Source organism: Pimephales promelas, chromosome 17 (genome assembly GCF_988280905.1).
Source record: "Pimephales promelas chromosome 17, fPimPro1.hap1.1, whole genome shotgun sequence".
In the NCBI taxonomy this organism is placed as follows: domain Eukaryota; kingdom Metazoa; phylum Chordata; class Actinopteri; order Cypriniformes; family Leuciscidae; genus Pimephales; species Pimephales promelas.
Genome location: NC_142785.1, coordinates 8,060,749 through 8,080,451, shown reverse-complemented (window position 1 = coordinate 8,080,451; position 19,703 = coordinate 8,060,749). Strand labels below are relative to the sequence as shown.

General features: G+C 35.8%; 2 protein-coding genes across 2 annotated transcripts; both read right to left on the bottom strand.

The window, feature by feature from the left end:
- Nucleotides 1-27: 27 nt before the first annotated feature.
- Nucleotides 28-12,263, bottom strand: papss2b (3'-phosphoadenosine 5'-phosphosulfate synthase 2b). Its single transcript, XM_039688041.2, has 12 exons — nucleotides 12,096-12,263; nucleotides 10,325-10,439; nucleotides 9,845-10,080; nucleotides 9,598-9,736; nucleotides 6,974-7,092; nucleotides 6,720-6,833; nucleotides 6,331-6,442; nucleotides 3,261-3,466; nucleotides 3,024-3,159; nucleotides 2,675-2,943; nucleotides 2,327-2,556; nucleotides 28-924 (listed from the first exon to the last, which is right to left on the bottom strand). The coding sequence occupies exons 1-12, from the start codon at nucleotides 12,120-12,122 to the stop codon at nucleotides 783-785; spliced, it is 1,845 nt and encodes a 614-aa protein (XP_039543975.1). The 5' UTR covers nucleotides 12,123-12,263; the 3' UTR covers nucleotides 28-782.
- A 3,529-nt stretch (nucleotides 12,264-15,792) lies between these two features.
- minpp1b (multiple inositol-polyphosphate phosphatase 1b) lies at nucleotides 15,793-19,426 on the bottom strand. The gene is made up of 5 exons (XM_039688327.2): nucleotides 18,718-19,426; nucleotides 17,744-17,938; nucleotides 17,516-17,613; nucleotides 17,215-17,345; nucleotides 15,793-16,433 (listed from the first exon to the last, which is right to left on the bottom strand). The coding sequence occupies exons 1-5, from the start codon at nucleotides 19,289-19,291 to the stop codon at nucleotides 16,055-16,057; spliced, it is 1,377 nt and encodes a 458-aa protein (XP_039544261.2). The 5' UTR covers nucleotides 19,292-19,426; the 3' UTR covers nucleotides 15,793-16,054.
- Nucleotides 19,427-19,703: the final 277 nt, after the last annotated feature.

Genomic DNA, 19,703 nt, shown 5'->3' with positions numbered 1-19,703 from the left:
GTGTACAAGAATTGGATGAACATCCTATTCTTTTAATTATGTTTATTGGAATTACTGCCCGATGCACATTGTATCAAATTTTGTAAGAAATTACAAAGTGTAAATCTCGCAAGTCCATACATTTCCTGTAAGACAATAAATATGTTTAGGTTGGTCCAATAACAAAATGGCAAGACAATAAATATGCTCTTGTTCCTTCACACTGGATTCCTCAAGAGTTTCATGTTTTTGCATTCAGCACAAAATCTTTCACATTCATACATCACTCTTTACAGTAACTTGTTCATTTGGGAATATGACAGTAATGTCATTTTACATTAAGGCACATGGAAGTAAAAAGAGATTGAAGTGCAAGACAATACTGTGGTTATACTCTACTGCCAGTACTGAATGTTTTTAAATTCTTACAAAGAATTAAAATCGAACCTGTGTATACAATGAGAACAAGAGGTTCTCTACCGGTGGAAATACTGCCAAGACAAGCGCTTATCCGAATAAAATTCCAGTTGAGGTAGGCAAAGTATTGGTCCCATTGCTGCCAGGCATACTTTGATCAGACTATGTATAGAACACATTTTAAACAGCAGTAGCTGTGTAGTTTGATCCTTCTATGCTTTCATACTGGGTGATCTCAGGAACAAAATATACGTTATTTTAAAGAAATTTGCAGGGGATACATATAGATAGCATTTATCTAAAAATGTGGTACATTCTAAATAAAAAAAATGTAGGATTGTAGTATATAATGCACCTTTCTATAAACTTGACTGTATGTCTTGTGTTCACTGGTCCTTCTGCAGAGAACTATAGTACTCAACTAGGACTTTCCATGCTTTGGGGGCCATGAAACCATCAGGGGGGTTCTCTCCGCTGCGGGCAAGGCTCCTCATTTTGGTCCCTGAGATGAACTCAAATTCACCATGTCTGAAAAACAGAAAAGTTGCTGACTTATACACATCAGCTGTCTATAAATATCAATAGTGCAGTGATTTTAATACTTATTCTTATGAACAATAATGCACAAAGTTCAAAATGAATGAAACGTAGAGCAGTTAAGCGACATGACAGAGGAACGTTATTAGATGTCACTTTTAATAAACTATTTAAACTAAAATAAAGCTAAATGCGCCAGTCTTTATAATGGGTTTATGTGATGACCGAGTAACATTTTATATTACAGTGTATTTGCTACATGTTACAAGTACTTGCTATAATAGTATATTATGTTATACATCCAGAGTATATTATGCATAAATACAAGTTACTAATTAATTCATTGTTGTAAATGGAGTAGTTCACTTTTAAAAAAAAAAAACTTTTGCTGATAATTTACTCACCCCCATGTCATCCAAGATGTCCATGTTTTTCTTTCTTCAGTCGAAAAGAAATTAAGGTTTTTGATGAAAACACTCCAGGATTTTCTCTATATAATGGACTTTACTGGTAACCAAAAGGTTTAATTGGTCCAAAAGACAGTTTAAGTGCATGGAAAAGGGCTTTAAATGATTTCAGACGATGAATAAGGGTCTTATCAAGCAAAATGATCGCTCATTTAAAAAATAAATAACAAAGTTTAAGTTTTATAAGCTCAAATGGTCGCCTTGCTCTGTTCTGTGATGCGCGTTCGTGACTCTCCTATTCGAACTTGTTCATCAAAATGAACAATTTTTTTTCCGATTCAATTCGTTCATTTCGTTAGTTGAATCAACCAAATGACACAAAAAAAAGATTCGTTCATTTTGATGAAAGAGTTTGAACAGGAGAGTCATGAACGCGCGTCACAGACCAGAGCAAGGCGACCAATTGAGCTTATAAAACTTAAACTTTGTTATTTATTTTTAAATGAGCGATCGTTTCGCTTGATAAGACCCTTATTCATCGTCTGGAATCGTTTAAAGCCCTTTGAACAGTTTGCACTGAAACTGTCTTTTCTGTGGCTGTGAAACTGTCCATTTGGTTCCCATTGACGTGCATTATATGGAGAAAAATCCTGGAATGTTTTCATCAAAAACCTTAATTTCTTTTCGACTGAAGAAAGAATGACATGGACATCTTGGATGACATGGGAGTGAGTAAATTATCAGCAAAAGTTTTATTAAAAGTGAACTACTCCTTTAATTCATTTAACTCAGTACTTAAATATATAATTACAATGTGTAACCAAATATTATTGTAGGTTAAATTAAAGTTGTTGTAAGAATTATGGCTTTTGGCCATAATTTGGGGGTTCAATGTATAAATATATATATTATGGCAAATTTAAACTATTCACACCCATAATATATATATTATAATATAATAATATGAAAATGAAATATGTACACACCTTTCCTTGTCATAGAAGTCCATGGCCTTCTTAACTCTGTTGTATGCAGCAACTCTGAAGGGAATAATCTCAAGAGAGGTGAGGCCTGGTGCCATGGTCAGCACTTTCCCACCATGTGTGGGCTCATACAGGTCCTTCTTTGTCTCCGGGTGGGGCATACCTGCTGGGTCTCGCCCTACAATGTAAAAGTTGGCACCCGCGATCATCCTGGCCCGACAATGCCACTGTACCTATAAGAACATTTAGAATTGTTGCCCTGTTTATAATTGACTTGACTCACAAATTAAATCATTTGCTTTAAACAGCCTCTTATTTGTTTCAGTGTATCACGCTCAGGAAGTGTCTGACCTCTGTGGGCCCAGCATACATCATGGGTGAGGGGAAAATGGCCACAATTGTATTTTCTGGATCCAGGACTCCTTCCTCTAGCACAGCAGCATGCTGTCTCATGCGCCAGTCCAGCGGCACGTCGTCCTCTTTCGTCCAGCCACCCAGAGGGTGCAGAAGCAGCACGGGCTTCTTGTAGCCTCGGTCGAGCAGACGGCGCTTAGTGTCCTGCATCAGGAGCGCATGGCCATTGTGCACAGGATTACGCAGCTGGAATGCAAAAATGGCATCTGTGGGGAAAAGACACAATTGCAGAGGGTTTTGCTGCACTGGCAAATACTTATGGGAAGAAACCATGTTTCGCTTTTACCTGCTCTCATTTCTTTAAATTTCTGTCTTAGTTCCCGTGGAGTGAGACGGTACTGGTCAAGACCGTCATTCCACCTAAGTCTCTCAAACACCTCCAGGTCTCCACCAGCCAGCCAATCACCACTCTCCATTACCATCTGTGCAAAGGATAAATGTTGCCATTTGATTGGCTGACTGTACTAGGAAGTATAATATACAACTGTTTTAAAAGCAATGTCACAGAGATGTGTCCTCTCACCTTAATGTACGGATGTTGCGGACATGTTGTCCCCCACTGCCTTGCACATCTCTCTTCCTTACGATGCTCATAAAACTCAGGGTTGCGCATGATTGCCACTTTTTGACCTTTGAACTCCAGGGCAAAAGCAGTGTAACCGTCCAGCCTCTCCTTGTCCTCCTTGGATACAGGCAGCACAATGGGAACAGACAAGTTGATGATCCCACCTAAACATGAAAGATTATTAATATTACTATTTTTATAATTATTACTTAATAATGTTGGATATTATTACATTAACTAAAAATGCAAACTGAATAACTAGGTAAATGTAAATTATAAAATATTACTAATTAGATTTATATTATTATTAAATTAATATTCAATATTAAATAAACTACCGTTCAAAAGTTTGGGACCGGAAAGATTTTTTTTTTTTTTTTTTTGCAAGAAGCCTCATGGTCACTGTGAGGCTGTATTTATTTAAACAAAAATACAGTAAAAACAGTAATATTGTGAAGTATCACAGTTTTTCTGAATTGCTAACACACTAAATACCATTCTCTAAACCAAATTATCAATAGCCTTAACAAATTTGTCAATAAAAAACATTGTGCACTGTGATGCATTTATGTTTTAAAAGGCAATTACATTATATAACTATACATATATTGTATAATTATTTTGTGTCATTTATATGTATATATAATATAAATTATGTATAAACAAGTGCTGTCAAACGATTAAAATATTTAATCGCGATTAATCGCATTAATGTCATAGTTAACACGCAATTAATCACACATTTTTATCCATTCTAAATGTCTCTTGATTTCTTTTTGTCCCATTATTTCTTCTCATTTTAATGCTATTATCAACATGGAAAAGTGGATCGGCTTGCTTTGTGCAAATGTTTTTTATTGAAAACAACATTGGCATATACTGTGTTAAAATTCAAAATAAAAAATTCTCACTTGGAGCAAACAATCTCACACAATGTAACACTGTCCATCAATAAAAGGGTGAAAGAAATACTGACGAGGTCCTGATATTGACGAGGGGGTGGAGAATTTGCATCAGCTGTGTGTGTGAGTGTGTGTGCTTGGCCATCATCAAGTGGTTTTTCAGACTGGACGTGCTACGATGATGATAGCTCCGTTAATAACGACAAAACACAGATCACTTTGGTCTGAATGGAAAAGTAAACTTTCCATTCAGAATCTTATTGGCATCCATTTTGGGGTCTCGCGCTCATCATTTACTCAAAACATAACGTTAACCTACTATTTGGCCGACTCGCAAGCCCAAACGAGTGTGTGCGGCATGCTTGTTGTTTTGTTTCCGGTCTGGCTAGATCCGCTTGCGCTTTGGTCGACGAAGCCACAAAACGTCCTCGCGCGGCGCAAACCATTGAAATGAACGCGTTTCATAGCGCAGTGCCACGCATGCCGCGTCCTGTTGCAAAAGCATGTGAAAGAAAACTACAAAGTTTGCTAGGCCAAAAAGTTAATCACACGATAAAAAAAATGCGCCATTAAAATGGGTTTGCGTTAACGCTGTTAATAATGCGTTTAACTGACAGCCCTAGTATAAATATTATACTGTGTTATAAATATATATATATATATAAATTAGAGCCAGACCGATATATCGGCCGATATTAGGCATTTTCCATAATATCGGTATCGGCAGTTATAATGGCCGATAATTGAATATTTAAAAAATAAAATAAAAACGGACGAAACACACTTCAATCATCTCTCCTTGGCCTGTTATATTGAAAATGTATGTTTTACAATTTGCAGTATGATGTTATCTATTGCTAAATTATGGCTCATCATAGACTAGCTAACCACAAAGCTAGCTAATGCCACTATCATCAGTGGAAGGCCGCTAACGTTAACATTAATGAGCTTGGAAACCACAATGAACTTTTTCTGCCTAAATAAAGTAATTATTACTGTATTTATAACTAGCATGTCCCTGCATTGTAAAATGTAAGTTATACTTGCGAGGAGTGAACATTTAGACATAGAGAAAAAGTATCAAACGTATCTTGTGCAGAAAAGTTAGCTTTTCTTTTACACGTGTGTGAAATCCGACAATATTTAATAAAAAAAAATATCGGCCGATATATCGGAATATAAAATATTTTTGTATCCGTATCGGCCTTCAAAATCCTTTATCGGTCGGGCTCTAATATACAGTATATATATATATATATATATATATATATATACTGTATATATGAAGAGTTCAGATGCAAAAGCCTCTAAATGCCATTTGAAATTTTCTTCTTTAATGTTGATTTTTATCAAACTTGTATATTTAAGTTCAGTAATTTCACTTAAATAACAATTAATAGGTAATTATCATTGCCATTTAAGTGAAATTACTGAACTTAAATATACAAGTTTGATAAAAATCATCATTAAAGAAGAAAATTTCAAATGGCATTTAGAGGCTTTTGCATCTGAACTCTTCATATATATATATATATTATAAATATGCCTAGTACAGGCAAATATTTCTTAAATATAAAAATGCATATGTGTGTATTTGTATAAACAGTATAATTATACAGGGTACACACACACATCATGTAAAGACAAACTTTTATTTTGAATGCGATTAATTGCGGTCAATCGTTGCACAGCCCTAATTTATTTAAAATAGAAATATTTTGTAATTTTATAAATGTCTTAAAAGTAAGTTTATGCAAGTAAGTATGTGTGTGTTTGTGTGTATTATAATTATATACATTTACATATTCACACGCACACACACGTGTAAATATGAAGAGTTCAGATGCAAAAGCCTCTAAGTGCCATTTGGAATTTTCTTCTAGAATGATCATTTTTATCAAACGTGTATATTTAAGTTCAGTGATTTCACTTAAATGGCAATGATAATTACCTATTAATTGTTATTTAAGTGAAATTACTGAACTTAAATATACAAGTTTGATAAAAATCATCATTAAAGAAGAAAATTTCAAATGGCATTTAGAGGCTTTTGCATCTGAACTCTTCATATATAAGTTGAATTTGTTATTTAAAAACATTTCTTTGAAATACTGTATATACAATACCATCAAGTAAAGTTCCAAAGTGCAAGACTTGCAGGAATTCTCTCTCCCTCATGAATCCTCTCAGTGGAGTCGCCCACCCCTCAGCCAGAACCTGCACCCACTGCAAATCCAGCTACAAGACCAACGAGAAACACACAAACAGCACTTTCATTCCATCTCATGACAAGAACCACAGTTTGCCACAAAATAACAACTATGAATTACGGCAGTTCATTTTTTTCTACAGTAGTTACTTCAGTAGCTCTTGCAGAACGTAAATTATGCAGTAGATTTGGGTTTGGAAACACCGAGTTACAGTGAAAAGCTCTCAGTTAACTGAACTGTGAGGAAATGCCTGTGGTGTAACAAGCATGGCAGTTGATTTCCACAGCAGTAGTATGTTGCATTACCTCCGTGATGGTTACAGTGGGGAGTATATTGGCATCACTCAGCACCAGGTCCAGCTTGTTTTCAGGAACAAAGAGCTCATTCACTTCCTCTGTCACACCAGTGGGAACAATATCCTGTGAGAACAGATCATCTGGTCAGTGGCGTTTTAACGTCTCTCGAGAGAATACTGACAGTCTGTCAGCTGGCACAAAGAAAGGGACAACTGACAAAACACATTATCTGTTTAATGACCTGAAATTAAAGACTGACCCACCTGTTCCTTCAAGAGATCCACTAGCTGAAGAATGCAGTCATTGACAGTGAGCTCTCCGGTCTTCAACACCAGCTCAGGGGCTTCAGGTTTCTCATAGTCAGAGTCTATTCCTGTAAAACCTACGTGAAGCAAAATGTAGTTGAAACATTTTCTAGATACTCTCAATTTAATCACATTATTGGTAAATAGGGGTGTAACAATAATATATCCAACAATACGTATCGTGGATAGTCCCCCCAAAATAAAAATTACTGTGTGAGAAAAAAATTCAAGTTTTCAGAGTTTTAATGCAAGTACTACATTGAACTACTATCTATAATGTTGATTATAATGTATAATAATACAATGGGGGAATATTTGTGGGTCCTTATAATGCCAAATGTCTGATGTTACCAGTAGAAAAAAGTGGCCGACATTATTTTAAATATATCTAGTCAGTGAAAGCATGCTAGCATATTCATCTATAATAACTCAGTAAGCTCCAGAATCATGAAAATTGTTATTCTGGTGTCACCATTGTCCTTGGGTTACAAGCAAGTCCAAGCCTATTAATTTAAAGGAGTAGTTCACTTTAAAAAAAAACTTTAGCTGATAATTTACTCACCCCCATGGCATCCAAGATGTCCATGTCTTTCTTTCTTCAGGCAAAAATATATTAAGTTTTTTGATGAAAACATTCCAGGATTTTCTCCATATAATGCACTTCATTGGGAACCAAACGGTTCAAAGTCCAAATGAGAGTTTCATTGCAGCTTCAAAGGGCTTTAAACGACACCAGACGATGAATAAGGGTCTTATCTAGAGAAACGATCGCTCATTTCAAAAATAAATAAAAAAGTTTAAGCTTTATAAGCACAAATGCTCGCCTTGCTCTGTTCTGTGATGCACATTCGTGACTCTCCTGTTCGAACTCGTTCATCAAAATGACTCGAAAAAAGATTCGTTCATTTTGATGAGTCCGTTTATTTTTTAAATGACCGATCGTTTCGCTAGATAAGACCATTTTTCATCGTCTGGTGTCGTTTAAAGCCCTTTGAAGCAACACTGAAACTCATTTGGACCTTGAACTGTCTGGTACCCAGTGAACTCCATTATATGGAGAAAATCCTGGAATGTTTTCATCAAAAACCTTCATTTCTTTTCGACTGAAGAAAGAAAGACATGGACATCTTGGATGACATGGGGGTGAGTAAATTATCAGCAAAGGTTTTTTAAAAGTGAACTACTCCTTTAAACCCACAATGTAATATCAAATTTAACATTTTAATCAACAGTACATTTTTTGTTAACCTATTACCAGTGTTGTGCCTGAACGTGTTGTGCCATTCATATTTTGGGCAAATGTGAACTGAACGTACTGTATTACTGCCTGATGAACGCGTTCATTCTGGTGTCTGTGAACGCACGCTCAGTTTAACTTCGTACAATAGGGTGCCAGATTTCTACACAGCCTTCCAGGCGAAAACCCGGAAACAACACGAGTAAACAGGCCTTAATATGGCAACACAGGCCATATTATCTGGCAACACAAGACACCAGTGTCGCACCACGGATGCCGTCAATAAGCAGCGAGCGAGGAGGCGTCGTATGATCATTTAAACAAATTTTATGATGAGGTCTGTGAGGATGGGAAAAATATTACATTCTGTGCAAACTCGATAAAATAATTGTTGTCTATGGTTGTATATGGGCTGTGGCAACAAAAAAAAAAGCTCGCAACATAAGGGAAAAAAGAACTATGAACTGAACTGAAATGTGTGAACTGAACTTTGAACTAGTTCACGTAGAAAGTGAACTTTCCCAACACTGCCTATTACCATATGTATTGTAGGATTGCAATAACATCGCATTGTGACTTCAGTATCGTGACATGAGGGTATTGTTACACCCCTATTGGTAAATGATTGCTCCAAATTATAGTTCACCCAAAAACTAAATTCTGTCATCATATACTCACCCTCAAGTAGTTCCAAACCTGTATGAATTTCATTCTTCTGCTGAACACAAAAGTGTTCTTCTTTTAGTATATTCTTTTGTGTTCAGGAGAAAAAAGAAATTAATACAGGTTTGTAAATGATGATAGAATTTTCATTTTTGGGTGAACTATCCCTTTCAGGTAAGAAAAGGTATCCCTTTTTCAGTAAGAAAATTACTGTGAAATGATTTCAAATGTTAAAATATCTTTCTATCTGAGATAAATATGACGAGACAGCTATAACCCATGTATTTATAGTAGGGCTGTGCAAAAATTAATTACGATTAATCGCATCCAAAATAAAAGTCTGTGTTTACATAATATATTTGTGTGTGCTGTATGTAATTATTTTGTATATATAAATACCTATGCATGCATGTATATATTTAAGAATTATTTGCGCTTAAATTTTGTATATATATATATATAAATACATAATCTATATTATATAAATATAAATATTTTATATATGAATAACACATTTTCTTAAACATATACATGCATGTGTGTGTATTTATATATACAAAATTATTATATACAGCACACACAAATATATTATGTAAACACAGACTTTTATTTTGGATGCGATTAATCGCAATTAATTTTTGCACAGCCCTAATTTATAGATTTATTTTCCTGAACAAAATACCTTTAATCTCTCCAGCACGGGCCTTTTTATAAAGTCCTTTGACATCTCTGCTCTCACACACCTCCAGTGAGGCATTTATAAACACCTCAAAGAATGGCAGACCAGCAGTCTCATGAATCTTCCTGGCATCGTTTCGATCCTGTTGTGAGCACACGTAAAATCATCCTCTTAATGCATTGTGCTGCAGAAATGATTAACAAATGTCATATAATTTGGGAACCTCTGATATCACTGAATGTCACCAAACCTTTGTAAATGGAGAAATGAAACTAGTGATGCAAACCAGTCCGGCATCCGCAAACAGTTTGGCGACCTCAGCAATACGTCGAATGTTCTCTTCTCTGTCTGTGGCTGTGAAGCCCAAGTTCTTATTCAAGCCATGTCGAATGTTGTCACCATCGAGCGAGTAGCAAGGAATGCCGTGGGAAACTAGATATTCCTCCAAAGCAAATCCAATTGTAGTCTTTCCAGCACCAGACAGCCCTGTAGCAAAACAAAAATGTAGAATAGAGCTACCCTCTCCACCTTTGTATGGAAATAAAATATGCAATGTTTTATGTGAATAGTAACTGATCATTCAACCTAACATCTCTGTTCCAGAAGAAAAAGGAAGTCATACAGGTCTGAACATGAGGAGTTAATGATGAATTTTCATTTTTGAGTGAACTCTCCTTTTAATTTGATCCATCTAATTTTCTCCAGGAAGTCTCACAGGAGAAATTCCCACCTGTCAGCCAAACAGTACATCCACGAAATCCAGCTCGGGTCCCAACCACTTGGCCACGCTTGCTTCTACTCACATGGTGAGCCTGGTAAACAACATTGGTTGCCCTCTGCACGTCCTAAAGTGATATACACAATATACATGATGTGAAAAGTAAGATTGAGAACAATTTCCATCTTTACCGATAACGGCAGTGTGTTGTTATAGGGACAATGGGTCAGATTCACAAAAGTGTTTATGGGGATAGTAAACCCAAAATACAAATTCTGTCATCATTTACTCACCTTCATGCTATTACAACCCTAAAAGAAAATATTCTATATGTTTTTTTGTCCATACAATAGAAGTTAATGTTCACCAAAACTGTTTGGTTACCAATATTCTTCAAAATATTTTTTGACATACAATTAATGTTTATTTTTGAACAAGTGGTCCCTTTAATTTTAACTTCTATTATTACGTTTTAAAGGAGTAGTTCACTTTTAAAAAAAACTTTTGCTGATAATTTACTCACCCCCATGTCATCCAAGATTTCCATGTCTTTCTTTCTTCAGTCGAAAAGAAATTACGTTTTTTAATGAAAACATTCCAGGATTTTCTCAATATAATGGACTTCATTGGGAACCAAACGGTTCAAGGTCCAAATGAGAGTTTCAGTGCAGCTTCAAAGGGCTTTAAACGACACCAGACGATGAATTGTCATTGTCAATTGTCAATGAAAGTCATGACTCGAAAAAAGATTTGTTCATTTTGATTTTTAACAGGAGAGTCACAAACGCTCATCACAGAAACAGAGCAAGGCGAGCATTTGTGCTTACAAAACTTAAACTTTTTTTACTTATTTTTTAAATGATTGATCGTTTCTCTAGATAAGACCCTTATTCATCGTCTGGAGTTGTTTAAAGCCCTTTGAAGCTGCAATGAAACTCTCATTTGGACCTTGAACCGTTTGGTTCCCATTGAAGTCCATTATAAGGAGAAAATACTGGAATGTTTTCATCAAAAAACTTAATTTCTTTTCGACTGGAGAACGAAATACGTGGACATCTTGGATGACATGGCGGTGAGTAAATTATCAGCAAATAAATGTGAACTACTCCTTTAACTTCAAACTTCAGAACTGAAGAGGGAGTGGCTTCGAAAGAGAAATGAAGAAACAAAAAGGTCCATTCATGCAGGACCATGGAGAGGAGGCCAGTTGGATGAGAGCCATCTCTCTCTCACCCTCTTTCTACCCAGGCTCCTTGGATACATAGGAAATCCCAGCTTGATGCAAGTAACCCTGGGGTTTGTTAATTCCCATTGGTACACAGTGTCCCTTTGACTCACTGAGGATATGCTAAATCTGGCCAACTGTTTCAAATAACATTAATCTTAGATGTGATTTGTGTGGTTATATTGCAGAACCAGAAAACACTTCAGCCATTCAAATGAATTTAAGCAATGCCAAATCTAGACAAGTGGATAAACCTGAATCATAACATCCTGCCACATCACAAAATATTTTCAATATCCTGTCAAAAGTAAACACTCGTGTTATTTAAAGTGAAAGACAGACTGTCAATCCCAATTTATCCAAGTTCCCTAAGTTACACGGCTCGCGAGCAACTCTTTGTAGCGTAAAGCCTTTCAAAAGAAACTGTTTTAAACTGATACTGATAATACAAAAGACTTCTGGTATGTTTTTAAAGTCTGTTGAAATTTCGTTCTTCGTATCGAAGCAACTTTTTAAACTTAAGCGAGAAAGAAACAAATAGAACTTCAGCAAACGTACCGTTCTCTGTTTTTTCAACCCAGACATGATGTCACAACGCGAAAACGCTGGTCAGAGCTTTCTATAAAATGTGACCCTTTAGGGACTAACACAGAATGAAAGAAAGTGAAGTTAGTGAAAGTCAGGATAAACTGGACACGTAGCACTCAGCGTTCTTCCTGAAACCCTCCCACCGATCAGCGTGCGCTGCTCACGTCACCATCACGACTACACACAGACACACACAGACACACACACACACACACACACGCACACACACACACACACACACACACACACACACACACACACACACTGACTAGGCTACACTGATTCAACATCTCTCTCACTCACAGCACACAAGGAGTAATAGCTACAACACAGATACATGAAGGGGGAAAAAAACATTATCGAGTTATTACTGCTACTCTGATTTGGGTTTGACAACTTCCATCTCAATCTCAGCCAACCCACTTGGACCCACTAAAAACAAAAGAAAACTTTAATAATATTAGCAAACATTATTTAAAAAAAACAACAACAAAACAATGCACCACATTAACTACAGATAATGAATAATATTTTACAGGAATGTCAGAAACACTTTACAGTATGGTTTCATTAGTTATTAACTAACAATGAACAAAACATTTGTTATAGTATTTATTAATCTTTGTTAATGTAATTAATATAAATACAGCCATTCACTGTTTGTTCATGTTTGTGCATTAGGCTAACTAATGGTAACAAGCACAACTTTTGATTTTAATATTAGTAGGCAACATGTTGAAATTAACATTAATTTAGCTTAATGAATACTGTAGTCTTGTTCATTCTTAATTCATACACTAAAGTTAAGATAGCACAAGTCTATTTGATGTGATGTTTAAATCTGGAAGAGTTATATTTAAGAGTGTTTGCTCATCTGCAATACGTATAGAAGACACTTCCTGTCAGATGTCAAATATACGTTTCTTACGTATCTTGCATATTTATAATCAAATAATATATAATATCGTTTAATTATCAGCATAACAATTTGAGTGAAAAGTTGAAATATCAACATATTTTAGAAAGTGTCAGTATTTGGGTTGTCCCAAATGCGCATGGATAATCATGTTAAACCTTAATAATAAATTGATTTATATTGTGCTTTTCAATAGAATAAGCAAATACAACACAAGCAATAAAACAATTAAGAAAAAGTAGCTTTGAACAAGTGTGTCTTAATCAACCCTTTGAATTGTCCCAACGTTGGCACACTTTTAATTGTAGAAGGAAGTAGATTCCATAGCTTGGGGGAATTTGTAGGAAAAAGCTCTTTCCCCCATGGTCTACACAAGGGCTGATGTAATAAGAGGGAATTTGCAGATGGAGTAGCTATAGGGGCTAATAAGATCATGTAGGTACTCTGGAGTGATCCAAAGAGTCAACAATCAGACTAACCTGCTCAGCCTTACGAATAGCCACCACTGTACCAATCAGCATCAGCTCTGTTTTAGAGGCGTTTAGCTTCAGGAAGTTGTTCTGCATCCATGTTCTGATCTCGGCTACAGATATGCAAAGTTATTAAGCATTATACAGTAAATGCCCATGCGGCATGGATGGAGCAGCATGAATAATCATGTTAAATCTTCCTCTCTCTTTTTCAAATTCATTTTACACTACATTTTTCTGTTTAGAAAGTATATAGGATCAGGTAATCCATCTTACTTTTGTTCTGGTTTTGATTGAAAAAAGATAAAATCTACTCCAGATTACCTTTAAATTAGACTTCAATTTACTGAACTAGCGATAGAATAGCCAGTGCTTGGGTCACTGTATTTTGATTTTAAGACAGAAAACAGCATCATAAAAGAATACAAGCATCCCCGTCCATTTAAAAATTGTTTTTTAAAATCCCCAGATCCCTCATCTATCCCACAACAAATAAACAATAGAAAACAACTAACATAATTATTGACAATTAAAATTAAATATATTGCTTTTGTTTGAGGCTTGAGGATAAAATAATTAGTTTTACTTCAATGTATTGATAAGCTTTATAGCTGAAGAATCTGATGATTTATTTCAGAGCAACCATAAAAAAATGAAGATAAACAACACAGTTGTTTTGTTTCATTTCACGTTATAATTTTTTTTTGTGTGTGTGCAAATTTTAATTTATTTTGGCAGACATGGCAGATGCATAAACATGATTTTAGAGATGTCATACAGTGGTGGGAAGTTGTAAAAACACAAATTAAAGTTTTCTGCCAACAGTATACTTGTTATTCCTCAAAAAGAATGGAAAATATGATTAAAGAACTTGAAAGTGAGATTCTTGAAATTGAAAACAAAATGTTGGAAAGACATGAGAATCAATTACAAAATGTTATATGTGAAAAAAGAAATACAGTTAGAAAATGTATTACATGAAAAAGTAAAGGGAGCTTTTGTCAGAGCTCGTTTTTCTCATATTAGAGATATTGATGGACCAACAACGTTCTTTTTTAATTTAGAACGAAAAGTGTGTCAAGAGAAACAAATGCTGTGTTTGATCCATGATCCATCTGAAATGAGTACATTTGTTGTTGATTTTTATTCCAAGCTGTATGACATGGAAATGACTGATTTGGATAGTAAAACTGAACTTTTTGACTTAATCCCAAAACTTACACCAGAGCATAAGGAAGATTTGGAGTGTATTTTAAGCTTTCAAGAAGTAACCAAAGCTGTACAAGAATTATCAAGGAAAATCTCCTGGATTAGATGGTCTTCCCTCACGTTATAATTTATAATTATTAATCATTTATGTTGTTTACCATTTGATTACTTATTCAATTTTTAATTTAATAATTTATGTATTTTTAGATGATTGTGGGGTTTCATGGAATGTTTGTCTTGATGAATAAGACTAGAGGGACTCTAGTCACAATTTCAAGGTTTTATGGGATGTTGTGAAGCAGTTTGGTTGTTGTATTTTTGCTGGTCAGACAAAGTCATTGTAATGGTTAAATAAATCAAGTGCAAAAGATAAATGTTTTTTTCAAAAGTTTTATTTCTTTTGCTCCCAGTTATTCAAAAGTAATCTGATCAGATTTCGCTTATTGGATTGGAAAAAATCTTAAAAATTAGCACAAAAGAAAAGAAAAAAAGGATTCTGAAATCAAATTAGATCACAAAATCCAATCTTGTTTGGATCAAACAAGTATGTGTCGTTCAAAACCTTTTATAAGATTGGGATAACTTTGATTTTTTTTCATTTATATCTTTTATTTTACCCTTGATCCATGTAAATGTTACAGTAATGATGTAGAAGTAGACATTAGGACTTATTAAACCTGTCAGTATAGATTTGGCACCATAAAATAATCCACAAAACAGCTGTCAATAGCTGTTTTATTTTAATCACGTTATATAAAATACATTGGCACAATCATCAGAGTTGAACCAGTCAAAAGTACTGTCTATGCTTCCCTTGTTGCATGTATATTTTTTTGTTTTTGTTGCTCATAGCAAGCTTTTAAAAAACGCGACAAAAGTAAATAAATGGTATAAATGGTATAACTGGTCCCTGGAATCAGAATAATCCTGATATTACTAATACTAACACATAATGAAGGTTTGGTCCAGATCATAACCAAGACTAGATTGTGTGATGGTATCCAATTTCAGAATCCTTTTTTTAATTGGCAATCCATTTTTAAGATTTGTATAACCTGACTGCCTGAGTGACTTTTATAAAAACCTAACCGTTTAATTAAAATAAGAAAAAAAACGTACAAAATTACAAATTATTTGGCACTGCATTTCTTTAGTACTTTGGCAAATAAAACAAAAAGAAAGAACACAGAAATGTACACCCCTTGGTAATTTGGTAAGCCTGTACAATAAATAAAATAATATTTGGATTTCCAACCACAGAATCAAAAGTGAAGATACAGCCATTGCAAGTGCACAGTAATTGATCCCTGTAATCCACTATTTAATAACCTGACTCACAATTCAGTGTTCCTGAGGTTTGGTTGAGGCACATCACATTCCTTATTAAAATCACAGCCGTGAAGGAGCTTCGAGTAATGCTTTCTGACTGTTTCATACAGCGGAGCCGAATGATTCATGCCGGGAAAAGTCATGGGCTTCTCATTGAGAAACAACTGTACTCTAAGTCCATCGCTACACTCGTACAGGACAAAGACTAAGTTCGCAGCATAAGGTACAATCTGACTAGAGCGGAACATGCGATTGTGCTGCGAAGAAAAATTCTCTGCAGTTAGAGGTTTCTCATCCTTGAAAAGGGCCAACAGAGAGAGCAGAGGCAGCAGGGTCTCACCATGACCAACCTGAATGGTGGCAGTCTTTTTTACCTCTCCGAATCTGTCAGATTACAGGAGACACAAGTGAACACAAAAACATCTTTAGCATGTTTTATGGAGTATTGTAAGTGGACAAATACACCATAACTGACTGAAAACAGGTCCACATCTTAAAGGGAAATTCATTTTTGGTATGTTTTAGTTTGCGTCAAGGGCATCCAAGATGTAGGTGTCTTTGTTTCCACAGTATTTTTAATTTTGATATTTTTAGGTCAAACCGTTGTTGTCTGTCAGTCATATAATGCAGGTCTATGGTCACCACCTCAAAGAACATGCACAGAGAAGTCCAAATGAAACATGATTTAAAGACTCGTAAATGTAAGTACACATTGATGGCCTAAGACACGAAACGAGCGGTTTGTGTGAGAAAACGAACAGTATTTATATCGTTTTTACCTCTTGTAACCACAGCCACGTCCAAGTGTTCTGAGGGCTCGGGCGCTTCGGTCTGCGTTTGACGTGGTTGTGGTTACAAGAGATAAAATCATATAAATACTGTTCGTTTTCTCACACAAACCGCTCGTTTCGTGTCTTAGGCCATCAATGTGTACTTATATTTATGAGTCATTAAATCATGTTTAATTTGGACTTCTCTGTGCATGCTCTTTGAGGTGGTGACCATAGACCTGCATTATATAACTGATAGACAACGGTTTGACCTAAAAATATCAAAATTGACAATACTGCAGAAACAAAGACACCAACATCTTGGATGCCCTTAAGGTAAGCTAAAACATACCAAAAATTAATTTCAAAGTGAACTATTCCTTTAATCTCCTTACCTGTAGTCATTAGCAGCCTTATCAAGGCGGTTGAAAATATCATGAAAGAGAGGGCAGCTGGATTTACGGTTGATGTCATGTCCGTATCCCCTCTTCCAGTACTGTTTCAGGTCATTTTTATACTCCAGGACCTAACAAGAGGCCAAAAACACGTTACTGCAAAAGAGAAACATGTGTTTGGTCGCCAAGGTAAATCCAGTTGTCAACACCACAGCTGACATGGAATTACACTTTGAATTCTAATACCATTCATTATATCCACTGAAAATGAAAGTTTTCAACTTCCAACCAACATACATACTTGAGCGTCAGACTCATCCAGCAGATCGCACCATGGAGAGTTCTCTGACTTGATGGCAAACTCATAGGAGCACAAAAAGAAAGCTGCCTCCGCCATATCTTGGAAGAAAATGAATCAATATCAGGAAGGATCTATGTTATTGACTATTTTAGACTGCAGATTGACATTAATAAACTTCAGTGAACAGTAAGATGACACTGTACACTGTAATTTAAAAAGGAAAATTACCTGGGGTGATTTGATTGAATGGAATCTGAAGGCGGTTGGATATTTTCTTCCGTACTGCATCCATTTCTGCCGAATATTTAAAGCGTTCTACCTCCTTCAGAGCTGTTTTATTGTTCTCAACACCTTCAACAAATCTCTCACAATGATCAAAGAATCTCATGAGTGAATCATCCACGTAGTGTTGGTAATCCATATCTATAAAACAAGAAGTATGGTTAGTTGAATAAAAGTTGAACGATTAGGGACCACTACTTCAACAATAAAGCTTGCTGGATCATTAACCACAGCTTGTGGAAAGTTGTTTACATAGTATGCGCAGATAACAACAGACACTTTATGGCAGATGTGCTGAGGAAAGCATTCCCTTATTGTGTTTCAGTGTCTTTAAATGCCAGCTGTTTAACCTTAAGGTGCTGTGGTTGAGAATTCAGATGTTTCCAATCAAGATGGAGCTCATAGAAATCTGATCCCAATGAATAATAATAATAATAAAAAAATCTTATTTGAACCTGGAAATAAACAATGTAGGTTTTTAAAAATGTAAAACAATCAAACGCCATGTCAATTTTAAATGTCCCCAATGCAAATGTTTGTTATAATCTGAGCTTCAGCTTTGAAATAGGATATAACGCCTGTGTGGTATCATGGGGTCCTGGCAAACTTGGGATATTGGGGGTTCTGGAAACACAGTCTATAAGAGAATTTAAAAGTGGTTCTTTTGTCATCATTAACCCATCATCATGTCATTCTAAACCTGTGTGATTTTATTTTTTCTGTGGGACATAAAAGATGATATGTATGTTTTATGTCTCAGTGTTTTTTCTGTCCATACAATTGAAGTCACCAAAACGGTTTAGTTATGTTCACAGAAGAAAGAAAGGCATACAGGTTTGGAATGATACTTGGATGAACTTTTCATGAACAATGTTTAAGAAGCCAACAAAACAGCTAGTAAAGAAAGGACATTAGCCTACCCTGAACATCCCAGAGTCTGTGAAGTCCTTCTTGGAAAGCTTTAACACTATCAATACAGCGGTGCTTGGAGCTAGTGATGAACTCAATGCGGTTGGCGCGGAGGAGATCCTCAGAAATCAAGGTGGGGAATGACTGTGCCAGTCTCATAGCCAAATGCCGGTGGTCATCTCGCCCTTTCTCCACTAGTCTGCCGTCCATGTCTTCAGTGTACCACATCTTCCATGTTTTAATGTTATTAAGCCAAGACTCTGAACCCGACGCTTCAGACACGACGAGATCAAACAGTCGCGCAATCTTTTGCACATTTTTTGTGGTTGGATAGCGTGTCCCGTGACGTTTCACCGACACCATATGAATGGCACGGTAATCTGGAGAGGGGGGACCCAGTAGCGATCTGTTTACAAACAAAATGTCATCTAATAGATGTGGATTCACTTCCTCGTATCTGCCTTTTGTCCCAAAGTAATGCGCTATCGCCGGTATGGTTGGCCTGGCGAGTTTAGAGAATGACAAACCAACCATAACGCTCAAAGAAGAGATGAGAAAGTTAATGAGGAAATAAGTTATTTTCATTTCTGGATGTGTGCTACCTGTTTCACCGAAAGTACCCGTAGCCTGTTCACCTGTGCATTTCACAACGTAAAAACACAATGCGTCCTGCCGAATATGATGATGACGCGCCCGTATGTGAAGCCAGCCTCAAAAACGAGATACAAAACCTTCCGGGTCAAAACACAGCAGATTCAGGTAAATAATACACCACTGGTAGTATGAAAAAAGCATGTATTAATTGTTTAATTTCGAAATGAGTATACAATGCAACATTTGGGAACTTTGTTTTTCAAAGATTTCATTTAAAAAGAAGTGTCTTGTGCTACACTAGATGGCGGTGTTGTGCATCACTTTAATGAAGGGTAACTGATTCAACCACAAATAACTTTTTACTTAAAAATATCAAAAGACAAAGTTTTTTAGTCATTTTAAG